The sequence below is a fragment of the Erpetoichthys calabaricus genome, chromosome 17, assembly GCF_900747795.2.
Source record: "Erpetoichthys calabaricus chromosome 17, fErpCal1.3, whole genome shotgun sequence".
NCBI classification, from domain to species: Eukaryota; Metazoa; Chordata; class Cladistia; order Polypteriformes; family Polypteridae; genus Erpetoichthys; species Erpetoichthys calabaricus.
The window spans coordinates 6,335,066-6,354,495 of NC_041410.2; the positions used below are offsets into that span (position 1 = coordinate 6,335,066).

Genomic DNA, 19,430 nt, shown 5'->3' on the forward strand with positions numbered 1-19,430 from the left:
AAAGAAAGCTGTAAATGTTGATAAAACTCACCATTACGTTATAGATAGACTCGTTGACTTGACATTGCAACCCAGCGTGTGAATAAGTAGTGTAAAGTAAGCAACGTCTAGAATGGCATCGACATCAGGTGAGAGAGAGAAGCAAGTGCACAAAGCGAAATACTCTGCACATTATTATTTTTTTTTTTTTGTGTATTATTGCTGAATCGGACTCTAATAATAATTCTTTGCATTTATATAGCGCTTTTCTCACTACTCAAAGCGCTCAGCAGTTGCAGGTTAAGGGCCTTGCTCAAAGGCCCAACAGGGCAGAGTCCCTTTTGGCATTTTATGGGATTCGAACCGGCAACCTTCCGATTGCCAGTGCAGATCGCTAGCCTCCGGACTCTGACTTCTCGAACTCCGATTTTGATACAAGTGATTTGGAGATCGAAAACGAAAGTCAGGTGCCTGCATCAGCTGACTGGTCCCCAGCTGATCATAGTGCTGGACACGCTCATGCAGCGGACACGCTAATGAAAACGTTCACCCTGGGAGGCAGCTAGCAACTGGACTTCACCAAACGACGCGGCCTGCTGGTGGACACTATGGATTAGCAGCCACTCGACTACTTCAAGACGTTTCTTATCAGACAGTGCGCCTTCAGGTTATGAGTGATGGGACAAACATACTGTAGGGGCTCCTAAAACATAAAACAGAGTGACATTTGTCAAAAATAAGGATTTTGTGTTGATTTATGCGTGAAATCATTGCCTTGTGTGCTTTTTAGAAAACTTGAGTTTTTTGGAAAAATATTCATCCCTGGGACAAAAGGAACAAAAAATAATTAGCCCTAAAAGAGTTAAAGAACATGTTTGTGAATTTTCCCTTAGGATTAATAAAGTATCTATCTGTTTAATTAACAACAAGAATCGGCGGCTCATTAAGCAGCTGGTTGGAGTGAAATTGGTTGGAGTTTGAGGCCCTGACCTACTTGGTCTTCCCTCATTTCACATTTCAGTTCTGTTTGGGTGCTATTTAAGGAAAGAAATGAAGCAATTCAGAAGAACAAATCTTAAAAAACAAGTCAATTAAAATGAATTCACAAGAAGTTAATTAGCAGCACAAACAGGGCACTCATTAATAAAAGGGTTAGAATGAAAACCTGCGGCCACGGTGGTCCTCCAGGACCGGAGTTGGCGACCCCTGTGTTAGACTACATAACTAAGTGCGCCACCAACTGTCTCTAATTTGTTAAGATTACGTATGCAAAGACTATGACTGAAGGAAGAAAAAACAAATGCGCCATAGTTGTGTAAATCTCTCAAGCACTCCATTCTCCAGGCTGTGCTAGGCAGCAGCATCTGATAGCAGTTGACCTTTTCAGGATTCTTTTATTTGTGAACCACAAGGTAAACACCCGATGATCTGATTCACATACAGCCAACCAATCAGAACAACAGATTACTGTGGACAAGACAACACAAACAATTACCAAGAAATGATTTGTGCCAGTGTGCCTTTCCTGATCGCAGCCTCATTCTGTAACATTGCTAACATCAAAAGGTGAAAAAGCAGAAGTTTGTTTTGCCCCTCGAGCTTCCCCTTACCTCCTCTGCTAATTCATTTAGCAGCCCACCACAAGACTTGACTTCCAGATGAGATCTCCCATCCCCATTGTTTATCTGTCCTCGGGTCTTACCTTTACCTGTCTGCTGTTAACCTCTTCTTGCCTTAACTCGTCACGTTTCTAAGGCCACCTCTGTCATCAAACTTACCAACAACCTCCACTTCAAGTCATAGGCCAAACAGACTGAAAATGTAAAGCCACTGCACTTTTATGTATGCACATCTCAGGAGATCCCCACGCTGTGTTCATTTAGGAAGTTAAAAGCGATGTTTTGTTAATCAGGCTTCAGGGTCTGAACCAGAGTCTGAATAATCGGGCACGAGAGACGAGAGGTTAACTGAAGAAGCAGTGCTGTTGTCGTCCTCGGCCTGGTAACCATCGTCCACCTTTACCACAGAATCTGCGGACTGTCCCTCACATGGATTATCTGTGATCTCACCATCAGGCACCACTGGCTCATGTTTAGACGACACATTGGTCTCTTCTGCATCTCTTCCTTCTGCCGAGTTTGCTGCATCTGTGCCATCAGGCCCTCCGGTATCCGATTTCCTCCGGATGATGCCAAGTGTGCCAGTGGTGGGCTTGCTTAGCACAGTTTTGCCAATGCTGCCTTTGCCAATAAGCCCCAGCTTCTTTAGGGTTCCAGCGGTTTTGTCAGTAGGGGATGTCAAAAACCAGGGGCGTTCAGTGATTTCTTTTCTTTTTATCTTCTGTTTATCCTCAAAAGCTGTTAAGAAATAGGAGAGAAACTAGTTAGTACTGTATATCAGGGGAAAATGTAGCAGTTCTTTTGTTTAAGTTTAATCCATCAAATGATTAGTCTCTAAATCATTTCTGAGTAACTTTTAAGAGCTATTTTTAACCATTTATCACAAAAACTAAAGAAGTACGACATTTTCATCTAAGTATATGGAGGAATATTTACAACAAAATAAAGAAAGAAATGAGCAAATAAGTTTTGTGAAATGTGACAATAAATAAAGACACGTGAGCGCAAATAAGTTAATGCAACATTGGAATATGTTTACTTATTTATATACTTATTAAATTATTTCTTCATTTATATATTTCAGTGACACTGCACACAACATAAACCACAATGGTTGAGAAGGTGGGCTCTAACGGGTATTGATTTTTGATTGGTGAATTATCGCTACTCAAAGGTCATCCACCTGAAGCTGACTAAGCAAGTGCAGGCCTGGCCAGCACTTGGATGGGAGATCATCTAGGAAAGCCTGGGTAGCTGCTGGAAGAGGTGTTGGTGAACCAGCAGGGGGTGCTTAGCCTGTGGTCTGAATGGGGATCCCAGTGCCACCAGTGCAGTGATGGAGGACACTCTGCTTTAAAAATGGCATCGTCCTTCGGATGAGACATAAAACCAAGGTCATGAATCTCTGTGGTTATAAAAAATCCCTGGACATCCTTTGTAAATAAAGAGTTGGGGTATCCCAGTGTCCTGGCTAAATTGTCCTCCATTGCTTAGTCATTCTGGTCCCCTAATCATCCCCCGTCTCTAATTTGCGCTCTCTCTCACCACCTTACAGCTAATGTGTGTTGAACATACTGGCACCAAAATGGCTGCCGTCGCATCATCCAGGTGGGTGCTACACATTGGTGTTTGTTGACGTGTCTCCCCATTCACTGAAGCTCTTTGAGTAATGAGAAAAGCACAATACATAAATGTAAAGAATTATTACAGTTGTGACAGGGTGTGTCTGCAGTGGATAGGAGTGCATGAACAAACTGCCCAGAATTAACATGCAAAGCAGCCACTTTATTATATGCTCGCATATCATTGAATCTTTATTTAATATTATGTTCCACAATATATTTATTTCTTTATTTATCTATTTCATTTTTATTTAATTACCTTTGTCTGAAAAATTCCTCCTTATATTATTTTACAACTTCACAATAAAGACTTGGGGCAGCACAGTAGTAGCGCTGCTGCCTCGCAGTAAGGAGAACAGGGTTCGTGTCCCAGGTCCTTCCCTGTGTGGAGTTTGCATGTTCTCCCCATATCTGCGTGGGTTTCCTCCGGGTGCTCCAGTTTCCGCCCACAGTCCAAAGACATGCAGGTTAGGTGAACTGGCGACGCTAAATTGGCCCTAATATGTGGTTGGTGTGTGCCTGTTCACCCTGTGATGGACTGGTGACCCGTCCAGGGGACTGTTCCTGCCTTGCACCGTATACTACCTGGGATAGGCTCTAGCATCCCCTGCCACTCTGTTCAGGAATAAGCAGGTAAGAAAATGAGTGACAATGTGTTAGATACTAAGAAGCTCACAACAAAACATTTATCAATTAGACAGATGTTCACGGAACACACATTGAGGGAGTCAGCAGTTTGGATGGAGGTGATCGGCTCACTTTGCCAGCTAGGAGTTACCTGTGAAGAGAGTCTAGATGGAGACTTGATGCCATGCAGAGGTGGTATCACCAAACACGGCTTATTAGCAGACTTAAGTGAGTGAGAAGGAGCAGAGAACCTCATGAGTGTCTCCATATATAGTACATAGGTGCTGACCCACTGACTACTCTGTAGGTGAATATCAAGGATCTGAACTCAATGCATGCTGCTACAAGAAGCCAGTGAAGTGATCTGAAGTGAAATGTGCCCGTCTCAGCTGGTTGAATACAGGATGGCCCACTGCATTTGAAGTTTCTTTGACCTTCATGAAACCAAGTTAAAATTCAATGTGTCTAATAATGGATGAAGACCCAACTGTATGATGGTAAAGATTTACTATAAATGTCACAGTAGAAAAATATCCAAAAACTGCTGTGGCATGACTCACAGTTGGCACTGCGAAACGTTAGCAATGAGGCCAGCCTCCTGTCTTCCTTGTTCTCCTTCACAAGCGGGATACATAAAGAAGCTTTTCTTAGCAATGTCTCATCCTTTTCTGCCTCCTCCTTTATGAGCTTCTTTTCCTCCTGAAAACAGGAATGTGCATTATTTTAGAAGGCTTGAGATTGCAACATCATTTATATCGGAATCTCAATTGCTACTTGCCCATACATTGCACTATACAATGAGTTCATCAATATATTAATCTGTCGGGTTTGTTTGTAAGGTGGTCTAAGGTTAATTACCATGAAAGGCTCCAGACTGAAAATCTGCAAGTAGAAGACAATTTGTTCACGTGATGCAACTTGTGAACTGTTCTTGCTGCAAAACCTTTTTTAAATTATCATATTGTATAAGACTGTGTTTGTGTGTGTGTGTATATCTTTTATATATATATATAAATTTGCAGCTGGAGATCCACAAAGGGAGAAGATGAATCACGTATCATAAAGTAGCTTTTATTCCTGAGCTTCCAGCCCCTGCCAGGAGCTGTCATCAGAGGCATCAAAGGCAATATATAGCAAAATTAAGTGGTGGGGGGGGGGGGGGGTCTTAGGTCAGTGTGTGCAGGGGGGGGGGGTATTGGTCACAAATTTTATTTATTATGAACATGTTCTTCTTAAGTTTGTATATGCTGGGTTTATGTCCAAACGAAGACATTTGGCAGCCTCCCTGGATGACGATGGTGCCTCAGTTTCCCGAAGGGCTCCATGGGAGATGGAGTTCTCCACAACCCTGTGGGGATCTGGGGTGTCCTCCAGGGGGTGCTGCATGGATCCCGGAGCCAACCTGGACAACCCTACAGCCCCGCCCGGAGGTGCAATTAGCAACAGGTGATCAAGCACCTGGAGCACTTCCTGGTGGGCTATAAAAAGGGCCGGCATACACCACTCAGGAGCCAGAATCGGGAGGAAGAGGACGAGGTTGCCTGGGAGGAGTGGTGGTGCCAGAGGAAGGATTGAATTGGTCTTAAGTGCTTTATTTGGGACTGTGTTGTGGCTGGAGGGATTACAGAGAAGACGTGCCCTCCAGCTGAAGAAAAATAAAAGTGCTTATGTGTTTTTACACGTGCTTCTGTGTCAGTCTGTGCCGGGTCGGGTGCTATATAGCGCCTTTTACAATACAGATAGACATATATATATATATATATATATATATATATATATATATATATATATATATATATATATAGATAGATAGATAGATAGAAAGACATACATATATTATATATATATATATATATATATATATATATATATATATATATTCATGGCATTCGTAGTCTGAATCACAATCTGATTGTATGGGTGGTTACCTACCAGGTAATGCTTGTGGTTGGTCAGCAAGTCGGCTAACATCCGCCATGGTGCCCTCTTTCAGTTGCGAGAAGCAGATCATAGAATGGTTGAAATAGTTTACTGTCAAATAATGCTGTCAAATGAACAAACTACACGCTGTGGCGCAACGTTAGAGGCTTCGCCTCTAGCGCTGACGTCCGAGGTTCGATTCCCCGAGAGGGGGGTGCAGTGAGTGTGTACGCCTGATGAGCCTAGAATTAGGGTGAAACACATGTCGTGTACTCTTTGCATTATTCGACAGTAAACTATTTCAACCAGACAGACAGATAGATAGATGGATAGAGACTATCTAAGTATTCACCCCCTTGGGTGAAAGATTCCACATTTTATTGTTATGTAACATTAAATTACAATGGATTGAATTTGTCTGTGTTTACGTTGTTCAACAGAAAAGGACACCTTAGTATCAAAGTGAAAAGAGATCTCTGCAGCACAGTCTAAATTAATTACAAATATTTCCGTAATTAATTTCACTTTGATATTAAAAAGAGAGTCTTTCTGCTTGTAAATGTGAGAAAAGCCAAAGTAAATCCACTGTGACTCAATATTGTGGATCCTTCTTATTCTTCACTGTATGTATACTGTATATGTTCATTGTTACATACAGGTCAACCCTTCAGATTCACAACGGTTAGGGACATATGTGAGAATATTTGAGCCCCGCTAACTGTGCTGGGGAGTGTCACAGCAGGATAGGCTTGTGGTTCAATTTATTAATTTTTTTTCCTTCTTTTTTTTTTTTAAACTTGCTCTGCTGATTAATCGGCACCAGCATGTATGTGCGCTCATCTTATTTAGTCGATTGCCATTTAGCAGCTTGGCGAATGGACAGCTTTAGCTGGGGTTGGCCACATAGACAAAATTGAGAGGGGCAAGTAATATAAGAGAAAAGAAATCGAGAGAAAGGAAAACAAGAAGTGAGCAAGTGAGTGGAAGCTTGAGAAAGGTGATAGCCGAGAAGGATGGTGAGAGTGTAACGCAGCTTTCTGGTAAGAGCCAATAGAGACAGAGTGCAAACCAGCTGGAGCAGTGAACCAAAAATAAACAAAGTTATAATATTCACTTACAGAAACAATAATTTATTATATATATATATATTTTACATGAAACAAGTCATTATCACAATAGTTTATACATTTTTGGCTTACGCATCATCTGCTAGTTTCTGTGATCTTTCAGCAAGCTCCAAAAACTTTCCCATTTAATTATTCACGGCCAAGTCACAAATACCCAAAACCGCAAATGTAAAATTCTCACATCTGGATGGGTGGCTGTATTTTTCGTGTGTGTTTGTGCCTTTTGTTGGTATTGTTTTCTTATCAACTGTTCCAAGGACACGTTAGAAAGATTTTCATTGTACAGCATATATATGACATTAAACCTGACTTTACACAATGATCTTTACAGTACTTGACAGAAATCATCTTACCCTGAACTTGTTACGCAGCTGACAGTTCAGTTGAAAGTCGTCCTTCCAGGCCTCCTGCATATCGATGATGTTGGCTAGTGATGGGATGGCACGCTGCAGCTTCTCTTTGTCTTGTGTGCCATGCTCCAGTTTAAACATTGCGTCCGTTTCCAGCTTCTCCTTCTCTCCATGTTCTGTAGTCCAAGGTGAAGACAAGGGTCTGCATTAACACAATAACCCAACACCACTGTGTCCCTGATGTGCTGCATCTTCACAGCTAACAAGCAATCCACCCAAAAGTATCTAAAATTGACTTTTCATTTCCTTTACAGCAGAGCTGCAAAAAAAAAATAAAATATTTGAACCTAAAAGGACCCGATGACACTGCTTGTTTTAACTTTAAAGCATGTTGTTTGGTTTCAAATGTATGTCAAGCCAAATCAAGGCTGGTGACCTCAAGGGATGACTGTTCGACAGTGATGGGCTGAAAACTCTAAAATAAAGTGTTTCGTTACTGAATACTGAATATACAGTCCTTAATGTATTCAGAGTGAATACACAAAATTTGTAACTTATTCTGAACACTTTTCAAATACTTCCATCCATCCATTTTCCAACCCGCTGAATCTGAACACAGGGTCACGGGGGTCTGCTGGAGCCAATCCCAGCCAACACAGGGCACAAGGCAGGAACCAATCCTGGGCAGGGTGCCAACCCACCGCAGCTTTTCAAATACTTTCCAGAACTAATTTATAGCCTAGTGAACAGGGGTTCCTTTTTTATATATTCGTATTCATTTTAATTTGAGGCAAATAATATTCCATACAATCAAGTCAAACTTAAAAAAAACAACATTCAGCACCCACGCGGGAGAAAAAGAGGGGAGCCAACAACCAGAGCAAATCTTTAAAAGCTGCCAGGAAGAAAAAGAATCCTTTTGCCTGATATAGAAGCTTCTAAAATGTTATTGATTAGATCCTGCCATATTTTACAAAAAGTTTTGAACAGATCCTCTAAGTGAGAATTTGTTTTTTTTCCAGTTTCAAATAGTATAGAACATCAGCTACCTACTGACTTGAAAGTGGTGGGGTGGGATTCTTCCAGTTGAGGAAGACAAGTCTATGTGCTAATAGTGAGACTAGGGGGTTCGCCCCCTGCTCGCTTCGCTTGCCAAGCCCCTGGCCTGAACTATGCGCCAGCCACTTTGCATCTCTGCTGCTCGTGTTGTGAAGAGGTGGGCTGAACGCAACCCAAGGAGACGCGGTCGTGCCTTTGAAACCTCCTCTGAAATGGTGATAAAATGGGAAACAAATAGTTGCTGCTGCTGCTGTGCTGCGTGATCTGCATCTCGCACAGCACTACAAACATTTAAAAGCCTGTACAGCAGCTATCTTTGTCATCTACTCTATGTCTTTTATTTCTGGCCCCAGGGTATGGTTAAATCTTTTGGCAGAAAGTCTCGTCTCACGGGACACGAGTTCTTGATATTTTTTGATTTATAATTTTAAAATGGAATAAGAATCTGAAAACCTAATCACATCACATTAAAGTTTGATAAAATTTGAAAAGAATGATGTCAAACATATATATGTAGGTTTTAAAATAAGCCTGATTTAAAGCATGACAAAAAAGGCACATAAAATCGTTGCACTTTTAGGATTAGGATTTTATATAGAGAGAGTACATAAAGGCAATTACAGTTTGTTTGTCCTTCTCCACTTTCAGCCCACCTGGGAGTCTACCAATTAGGATTAAGATTGATTGTCACACCAAGGCTGTCTGATAGGCATTCAAAGATTTCTGTCCAGAATGATGCACACCCAAAATATGTGGCCCAGTGAGGCTGGCACTACACTGCAACGTTCACAGTTTGAATTTTGCCATGAATAAATTTTAGACAATCTTTAATGAGATAAATGTGCTCAATAAAAGATTTTAAATTGAATGATTATGTGCTTTGTGCATATGGAGCGGGAGTGTATTCTATGCATGTGAACAGAGGTTCCTAAATGCACAATGTGTTTGAAACAGATGACCATGGAGTCTGTTTTACTAAACAGGCATTTCACTGTGCTAGATAAATGGCAATGTACAGTACTTCATTTATATTGCTTCAAAAATTACATTACGTAATAATTCCACTTAACACATACAGCGGGGAAAGTGAGTATTAAACACGTCAACGGTTTTCTCAGTAAATGTATTTCTAATGGGGCTATTGACATGAAATTTTCAATGTTGGTAACAACCCAAGTAATCCACACATACAAAGAAATCAAAACAAATAAGTCGATAAATTAAGTTATGAGTAATAAAGTGGAATGACACTGGGAACAGGAGGTGCAGAAAGGCCTGGAAAGCTAAGAAAGCAGCTGAAATCTGCCAGTATTTAGAAAGAAATCCTGATAGCCCCCTATCAGTGCAAATGAATATCCGCTGGTTTAATCCTAATTAATGGCCTATAAAAAGGTTTCTCATTTCCAAGGTAAAAAGCAAAGAGCTCTCTCAAGACTTTTGCAACCTTATTGTTGCAAAACATACTGATGGCATCGATCCCAGATGTATTTCTAAACTTCTGAATGTTCCCATGATCACCGTTGGGGCCATAATCCAGAAGTGTAAAGAACATCATTTCACCATAATTGAATTTAATTGAAAATCAAAGAAAAGAACTGAAGATCAGAGTTCATAGAAGACGCTCCCAGAACCTTCAAGATTTGAAGACGGTTTGTGTGGAAGCATGGGCCAAAATCACACCTGAGCACTGCAAATGATTGGTTTCTCCATACAGAAGGTGTCTTGAAGCTGTCATTACTAACAAAGGCTTTCCTATGAAGTATTAAATAAATTTCAGTAAGAGTGCTCAGTACTTATTCCCTGTGTCATTCCACTTTATTACTCATAACTTAATTTATGGACTTATTTGTTTTGATTTCTTTGTATGTGTGGATAACTTGGGTTGTTACTGACATCTGTTGAAAATTTCATGTCAATAGCCCCATTAGAAATACATTTACTGAGAAAACCATTGACGTGTTTAATACTCATTTTCTACGCTGTATGTGTTACGTGGAATTATTACGCAATGTGATTTTTGCAGCAATATAAATGAACTACTGTAAATTGCCATTTAGCTAGCACAGCAAAATGCCTGTTTAGTAAAACAGGCACCATGGTCATCTGTTTCAAACACATTGTGCATTTAGGAATCTGTTCACATGCATAGAAAAATGTTTACTGAGAAAAATGTTGACACCTTCAATACTTAATTTTCCCCGCTGTAACTGTTACAAATGTAAGAAATCCCAACAAAGACCTGCGGTGAACACCAACAGCTGTAACAGAAAAACATGATTTTCAGTAAATATGGCCGCTACCTGCTGGCGTTCACTAGGCAGCAGGGATGCATTATAAGATCTCAGTCTGTGAAAATGTACAGAAAAGGAGCAAAAGGAGAGAGGGAGAGCCACTTACCTGTTGTGAGGATCTGCTCATTGTCTTTCATGTCCCATCGCTCTTCTTTTCGTTGGGCTCCACTCACAATGACATAATCACAGTTTGCTGGATCCGTCTGCATTTCAATATAATTTACACACAGATGGCATTTCATCCGAAATCTGAAAAAAGTTATTATTAGTCCGCTTAGAAGGACAGTTATTTTTCTAACCAATCTATACAGTAGTAAGCATTAAGACCAATATAAATCAGCATCATATTCAATTTTATTAGGTTTCTAACAGCTAAGTTAAATTGGTCATGCAGACACAAAAATTGCAACTGCTGCACAGATTAATTTATTGGTCAACCATAGTCCTGTACCTGTAGATAGGTGTTGAGTAATAATTTCCCACTTTCTTCTTTTCTGCATTGTAGCGAACTCCTAAAATTCATCAAGAAACAAAACAACATATTTTAAATAAGCTAAGAGGCAGGGCACCACATGGCAAAATATGAATACTACCTTGTAAAAATTTAAATTCATATAAATTAAATAAACTTTTAAAAACCGAAAGTCTCTACATGTGAAGTCTTCTTTACCCACAAAGGTGCCTAACGATATCTCATTTACTTTTGTTTTATTAGCTGCATGTTAAAATCCAAATCACAATGGTACAGCTCTTTCTGTACTGATTTGGTTTTTCAGGTGGCGTGGATTATAAACTGATCCACGACAAAGACATCCACCACAAAGCCTTAGTGAATAACTGCGCCGTATCCAGAAGCATTCAGTAACACACATAAACACTGCAGCTGGTCAGACGCTGCTTTAAGGCCTGTTGCTGTAGATCAGAAAATGGAGCTCTTTTGACAGGCGTCCATATACCACCACGCTCCTAACGTGCATGACAACCAGAACAGCTGAGTTATGGGGGAAAGTTACCTTTGTACCTGGAAATAACTTCATGTATCACTCAGTACTGTAGTAGTGGGGACTGACCAGGCAACCTCATGGTGTACAGTCCAGAATCTGACCCCCAAGGCCTAAATATCACCTACCAGTAACGGCGCACTGCACTTGACTTGGATTTCTAGTTTTCCTCCTCTTTCTCTGTACGTTTACCATTCGTTGGCTCAGAGGTTGATGCGCTTGCTGCTTCCTGAGTAGCGCTTCTTTTCTCTACCCTAGCGGCCCGTTTCTTCTCTTCTTATGTAGGCATCTTTTCACGTTAAAACTGATTAAGTCAGTGTTTGTGTTGCAATTACTTAGTACATTTTCCTTAATTTTTCACTTAAGCTGGCACTTAAGTCTTCAATCTGCCTCAAGAATGATTTAAGATATTTGAAGAGGTAGGGATGTGACAGCGAAGGTGGTAGGGATGAGAACGGCGAACGTATGCATTCGCCGCACAGCCACCCTGCTGGCTGCTGCCGAGAGCCGATTCTACAATAAAATAAAATAAATATAAAAAGAGGAATAACCTTGGAGGTCAATCATCACCCTGAAAGCGGATAGTAGATGTCATGTAGTATATGTGTACCAAATTTCAGGTCAATAGTTCATACAGTTTGCGAGCTACAGGTGATTTAAAATCCTGGGCAAACAAAACGAACACCCACAGTAGCATATTTTATATATAAAGATTTTTACATTTAAACTTTTTTTTTATTTAATGAAATTATGTAAATTTTACTTTAATATAGTACAATTCCAGTTATTGGAAAATACATTCTTAATCCTTTGCTTTGCTCAAGTTGAAATGAATGCTCATAATTAGCATTTATGTTTGCAGAGAAACCAATATTATCCATTGTCAAACTTATTTAATCCAGTTTTGGGCGAGGGGGAGCATCAGGTTCTGAAGAGAAACAAGCCATGAATGGAGAACCAGTCCATCACAGGCCACACTTACACTCACTCATAACACTAACCTAACATACATCTTTGGGATCTGGGAGAAAAATCCACTGAAATGGGAAGAGCACATGAACTTCAATCTCCTGTCGCTGTTAGGCAGCAGCATCATCCACTACACCATTTTGCTGAAAAGAGGCGACTCACTACAGTGAAATTCCACTGTTTTATTAAAGATCAACAAGAGAACGGTGGAGAGACAGACACATACCATTTGGAGTGCACTCCGAAAATGAATACTATCAAATACATTGTGCTTTTGAATATTTTAGAAAAATGAATGACTCACAAACAGTAGCACACAACCAATATGCCTGCCTTTTCTTTAGTAATTTCTTTATCATCTCCTTACTTAGCCAACTAAGGATACCCATTAAGTTTTACTAGCAAGCATTTTAAAGAGTATGTTGAAAATGAGTCAAACTTGAGGAAAGGTATAGTCTTGTGGCAAAATGGGATACAACACAGTGACAAACCATTAATTCAGTGTTTCTCAACCTTTAAGTATTTGCGACCCGAGTTTTCCTAACAGTTTTAATCGCGCCCCCCTAATGTTTTTTTGAAAGGAGCCCACTAATACCAATTTGTTCTTTTTTAATTAATGATATATCCATCCATCCATCCATTTTCCAACCCGCTGAATCCGAACACAGGGTCACGGGGGTCTGCTGGAGCCAATCCCAGCCAACACAGGGCACAAGGCAGGGAACCAATCCCGGGCAGGGTGCCAACCCACCACAGGACACACGCAAACACACCAAACACACACTAGGGCCAATTTAGAATCGCCAATCCACCTAACCTGCATGTCTTTGGACTGTGGGAGGAAACCGGAGCGCCCGGAGGAAACCCACGCAGACACGGGGAGAACATGCAAACTCCACGCAGGGTGGACCCGGGAAGCGAACCCGGGTCTCCTAACTGCGAGGCAGCAGCGCTACCACTGCGCCACCGTGCCGCCCTTAATGATATATCATAGATGCATATTTTATTATACCTACTTAACTTTTATCGACATTTATCTAACTATATTTATTTTTCTAGTATCAGAATGTAGTTTAAGTTAATTTGTTTTGGTTTCAATAGATGTATTCTTCATATTTTCGATTCTTGTTTCTTTTTTTCACATCTTTGCGCCCCCCCTAGGGGGGCCCACTCCACAGGTTGAGAACCACTGCATTAATTTCAAATCATTCCATTGACAGCAGACTGACCTACATGTGCCTGGTAACGACCAATGCTTTGTATACCCAGTTATATATCTATCTATCTATCTATCTATCTATCTATTCTCGTACATTTTTAAGGTACAGCACGTGTTTATATTTACAGAAAACAGCTTACCCATCCCAATATGATTCTTGCATCCATCACACCAGATATTGTAGGGCATCTCAAACCTGAACATAGAATACCATTATTATTCTTAATATCACTGAGAATGTGATGAGTATGTAGGAAGAGAAGGACTGTGTTCAATAGTGTCAGTCTACAAATGGGTGAAAAAGATGTTGGGAAATAACTTGTTACTTCTGTTACAATCATTTTTATATTATCTGATAACCATTTGTGGAGATTCTAAAAAAAGACTACAGATCTTAACATTTAAAAAAAAAAACATATTACTACATGGCTTTAAGAAGATAAATATTGATAAACTAACCGAATGATGAGGATGCCCTGTGACAGCTTCCGTGCCCGTTCTCGAAGAGGGTGCGTTTTCCAGTATCCATTGATGGAGCCATGCTGAAACACACAGAGACACAAGCTGTACATTCAAATACTGCAATTTGGGTAAAAGGCAGCAATTTGTTTACAGGTTTAGGGCAGAAAAACAGTTGGTGAACACCACATACAGGTGTTCAAAATTGTTAAGGCCACGAAAATAAATTCTGCAAAATGTAGCCAATAATGAAACAGATTCAAGAAAGGACACAGGAACCACTTAGAGCAGGGGTTTTAAAACTCAGTCCTGGGACCCCCTGTGGCTGCAGGTTTTTGTTCCAACCTGCTTCTGTTTTTAATTGGACTCCTGGGCTAATTAAGTGAACTGTTATTTCCCAGATTCTGTATTTTGGGAACAATCTAGAAATCAGAAAACAATTTTGTTCTGTTTAGCTTTGAAATTAACATGCAAAAACTTTTTAAACTTACACTTTTACTGTAAAACTTAAGTAAAAACAATTTTTTGAATTAAAATGTTTGTCGCTTTGATTTGTTAATTGTCATTGCAAAAGCTATTCTAACGGGAAACTGTTAACATTTTAATACGAATGGCATTTCAAGATCTCCTTTGTTGTCTAATATTATCTGTGGAAGATGTAATGCATTACCTTTCTTGGATACATCCTTCTTTCTACAGCAATTTATGCGGTGAAAGACTTGACAGTGTTAATGGTTGTAGATAATCTTCGTGATATTGTAAGTTGTTGTTTTCATCTTCCACATGATCACCACCAACTGTTTCATCACCATAGTCTATTGATACGCATTTAACTATTTTGCCATATTACCGATCGACATTTTTGGTGTAAATTTGTTTGACTTCTTTGTTTCCTGGTACTAGGATTGCCTGTGTACTCATTTTTTCTCTATTGACAACCCTTCATGATGAAATTCTTCAATAAGATTTGGACATAATACGTCTTCTTTAATTGGGAACTTAAAGTGAGGAAAACGTTAAAAAGTATAAGAGCTGAGAGTGCAGGAAGTGTGCCTGACAAAAGCATTTACAAGACTGAGAGATGAGAGTACTGTGGTCTTGTTTGGAAATGGTCGATAGGAGGGCGTGACTTTTAAAAATATCATGGCAATATTCTCATCTCGCTGGACTTGAAAAAATCCTTTCCAAAAAGTCTTGTCTCCTAAAAAGTCTCATCAAATTGAAATATTTTTTTATATAAGATTATACATTATTTTATATATATATATATATATATATGAACATATATACATATATAGAGAGAGAGAGAGATGATACCTTCATGAATAAACCATGGCAGTACATCAAAAAAGCCTACTTACTTTGGCTGGATCAAAATCCGGTGGGTAGTACTTATTCACTCCTTTTCTTTCACCCTAGAATCAAATAAAATGAAACAATGTGAATTATTTATATTTATTTTATACTTTTTGGACCTTCTTTTTATATAAACGTGACCAAATCTAGTGAGCCAACAGTCTAGGAACTCCTTACACACTGTAACAGCAACAGATGCAAAGGTGGCACTCATTCTGTATTCACTGTTCGTGCAACAAATTGTGAACACAAGCACACAAGTTTAACCATAAGAAGCTTAGCAACACCAATTAACTTAAGGATATTCTCCCCAAAATGTATACTGTACATATGAACAAAAGAAGCAAATACAATCACTATGAGGCAGAATCACTAGTTTGTTCACCATATCATTGTTTCATTAAATAAACTTACACAAGATTTTCACTTTCTATACACATTTCATTTCATTAAATATTTGCATTTAAAGCTCACCATGCTGAAGAAGTGTAGATGCCCAAAAAGATGTTCACGCTTCACAAAATGGAATTACAACAACCTGAATCAAATAGAAAAAAAAACACACAATTTAGTACATCTGTTAAACAAAATGAATTTAACAAAAATACCACAATGCCCATGCAGAAACAATACCAAGGAGGTTCACTACTAAGCAGATTACTCGGACAATCACCACATTGATGAAATAACCAACGATGAGGAACTTTTTCTGAATTAACTGATACTAAAAGTGGAGTCCCTCAGAGTTTAGTCATATACAGTACTTATACATATTATAAACTGTATATACAGGGGGGACTAAAAAATTCCAGAATTGTTTGGGAAAAAAAACTTTATTGTAAAACTTAGAGCAATGCCCTTTTAATCACATTTAAAATCCTCTCCTTCAGATGAATACTTCTGCTTCTCCCACCCCTGTTAATATTTTCTATACACATTTTTTATTATCATGTTAACAACCTCCTGCATTTTTCAGTTCCATGACAGTAAATCATCTTCCCTTCAGTTGCAATTTTAACTTGAGAAACAAAAAAACGTCACAGAGAAATAAGATCTAGCAAATACGGTGGAGGGCAGAGGGGCTGTGAAGCAACAATAATGTTGTTTTTAGTCAAAAACTCTTTGACCCACAACGAGCGTCCAGCGTTGTGTGCAGGTGAGACAGACAGCCAGTTAGAGATGGGGGATGATTAGGGGGCCAGATTGACTAGGCCATGGAGGGCAATTTAGCCAGGACATTGGGATACACCCTACTCTTTACAAAGGATGCCCATGGATCTTTTATGATCACAGAGAGTCAGGACCTCTGTTTCATGAATCACTAGCTGATCCCCGCAGCACCGCCCGCGTATTAGTGAAACAGTACAATGAGGAGGGCCTTCCCCGACTCCCCACTCCTGAGGTCACGCTTCCCCCCACCCCTCGGCCCGCAGCCTCTGTCTCGGATTAACATGAATATATTGATCCTGCAAGCGAACTATGATCTTTAGAGAAGTCTCAAAATCAATCTAAATGTTCCAGCACATTATAGAAAAAGAAAGATCTAAATCTGTTAAGTAGCTCTCTTGCGAAAAGCGGACAGATATACATACATACAGACATGTTAGATTTTATATATATATATAGAAATTAGGAGGATGGCATCATTTGTACTGCACGGTGTTCCCATCACTGCACTGGGATTTTGGGATCCACATTCAGAACTCAGGTCAAGCACCCCCCTGCTGACCTCACCAAGACCTCTTCCAGCAGCAGCCCAAGCTTTTCCCAGATGGTCTCCTATCCTGCCACATGCAAAAGTTCACTGACGACACTGCTATAGTGGGCTGCATCAGGAGTGGGCAGGAGGAGTATAGGAACCTAATCAAGGACTTTGTTAAATGGTGCGACTCAAACCACCTGCACCTGAACACCAGCAAAACCAAGGAGCTGGTGGTGGATTTTAGGAGACCCAAGCCCCTCCTGGACCCCGTGATCATCAGAGGCGACTGTGCGCAGAGGGTGCAGACCTATAAATACCTGGGAGTGCAGCTGGATGATAAATTGGACTGGACTGCCAATGCAGATGCTCTATACAAGACAGGACTGAGCCGACTATACTTCCTTAGAAGGCTGGCGTCCTTCAACATCTGCAATAAGATGCTGCAGATGTTCTATCAGATGGTTGTGGCGAGTGCCCTCTTCTACACATTGGTGTGCTGGGGAGGCAGCATAAAGAAGGACGCCTCACGCCTGGACAAACTGGTGAGGAAGGCAGGCTCTATTGTAGGCATGGACCTGGACAGTTTGACATCCGTGGCAGAGCGATGGGCGCTGAGCAGACTCCTGTCAATCATGGAGAATCCACTGGAGCCACTAAACAGTGTCATCTCCAGACAGAGGTGCAGCTTCAGCGACAGACTGCTGTCACCGTCCTGCTCCACTGAGACTGAGGAGATCGTTCCTCCCCCACACTATGTGACTCTTCAATTCCACTCGGGGGGGTAAACGTTAACATTATATAGTTATTGTCTGTTTTACCTGCATTTTTATCACTCTTTAATTTAATATTGTTTATCAGTATGCTGCTGCTGCTGGAGTATGTGAATTTCCACTTGGGATTAATAAAGTGCTAAGTGCTGTCCGGGCCACATATGGACCTCATCTGCTTAGCTTCAGATGGATGACTTGGTCTGAAGTGAGTGTGGTATGGCAGCTGGCACGGGTACGAAAACAACCAATAGTACTCAACCTTAAAGATTCTAACACGCCAAACTCAACAGCCGACATGATTAAAGTTGCTTAAAATTGTTATGGGAATTAGTACAGGGGTTCCCAACTGTTAGTTTAAAATAGTTTCCTTAGTAAGGAGTGCGGGAATACAGATGGAAACTGGTCAACGGTAGATTTTTTTTCTTCTTATGCCGAGAATCACAGACATATGTAAAAAGCAACCACGTAATGTGATGGACCGACTATGGAGACTTGTAAAATTCGACCTTATGTCATTTTGGAGAGGAGAAACTGGGCTAATTGAACTGGACAAAGCTTGCTGTGCTGAACGGTCCGATCTGGTCATTTGCTCGTTTTTTTTTGTCTAATGTTCTAACAGTACCTTCTGGGCAGACCTCACCAAGAAGACAAACCAGCTCCACTGCCCAGAAACAGTAACAAAGCGACCGACCACACACATAAAAGAACCCAAGAATGACACCCGATGTGAAGACGGAATGGCATTCACCGCACTGATTAATAACAAAGAAGCAGACTCGATTTTCACACACAGGATTCGGGTCTAAATAAAGAGGTAATGCTGGAATAAGCAGGACTACGTGACTTAACAGGGAACACACGTCTGCACCAGGCAGCATCAGCCATAACAGGTACAACCCCCTTTCTTTGAAGACACACATTTCAACACACCGTGTATGTGATCACATCAGAATACACCGTTGTTATCACTCGTTCACAATATGTACCTTGTTGAACCCCGCTCGTAACTCAGTGAGCCGTCCGAGGTTGTGTGAAAAGATGTTTGCGTTCACTCCAGTCACGTGAGAGGGGCTGCTGATGTATTAATTAAGCGACACACGCCCGCCCACCTACCCCCGTTGCATTTCCGTAAAAAACCGTGAGGTCGAATGGAAGGTTTGCCTTTCAGCTATGAAGCAGAAGTGTGGATGTACAATCCTGTTGCAAAAAAACAATTCTGACAATTAGTATCAAATGTGAACGTACCTGCGTTAGTTGACTTCTCAGACTTGACGACCAGGAGGCGCACAGCCCTAGTCACGTGTCAGACCGAACTGCAGTCGTGGGCGGGTTACTCTGTTAACCTTCCGGCTCGGTTTTT

At 40.5% G+C, this 19,430-nt stretch overlaps 1 protein-coding gene across 2 annotated transcripts; it reads right to left on the reverse strand.

Annotated features, from left to right (window-relative positions):
* Positions 1 to 1,353: 1,353 nt before the first annotated feature.
* yju2b (YJU2 splicing factor homolog B) lies at positions 1,354 to 19,400 on the reverse strand. 2 transcript variants are annotated; one of them, XM_028822515.2, is made up of 10 exons: positions 19,316 to 19,400; positions 16,073 to 16,136; positions 15,604 to 15,657; positions 14,243 to 14,325; positions 13,924 to 13,979; positions 11,046 to 11,106; positions 10,701 to 10,843; positions 7,248 to 7,420; positions 4,408 to 4,546; positions 1,354 to 2,336 (listed from the first exon to the last, which is right to left on the reverse strand). In XM_028822515.2, exons 2-10 carry the CDS (start codon positions 16,073 to 16,075, stop codon positions 1,888 to 1,890), a joined length of 1,161 nt encoding a protein of 386 aa, XP_028678348.1. In that variant the 5' UTR covers positions 16,076 to 16,136; positions 19,316 to 19,400; the 3' UTR covers positions 1,354 to 1,887. The 2 variants fall into 2 exon arrangements, with proteins under 2 accessions (XP_028678348.1, XP_028678347.1); XM_028822514.2 differs by lacking the exon at positions 19,316 to 19,400 and adding an exon at positions 19,057 to 19,165.
* Between the last annotated feature and the right edge of the window lie 30 nt (positions 19,401 to 19,430).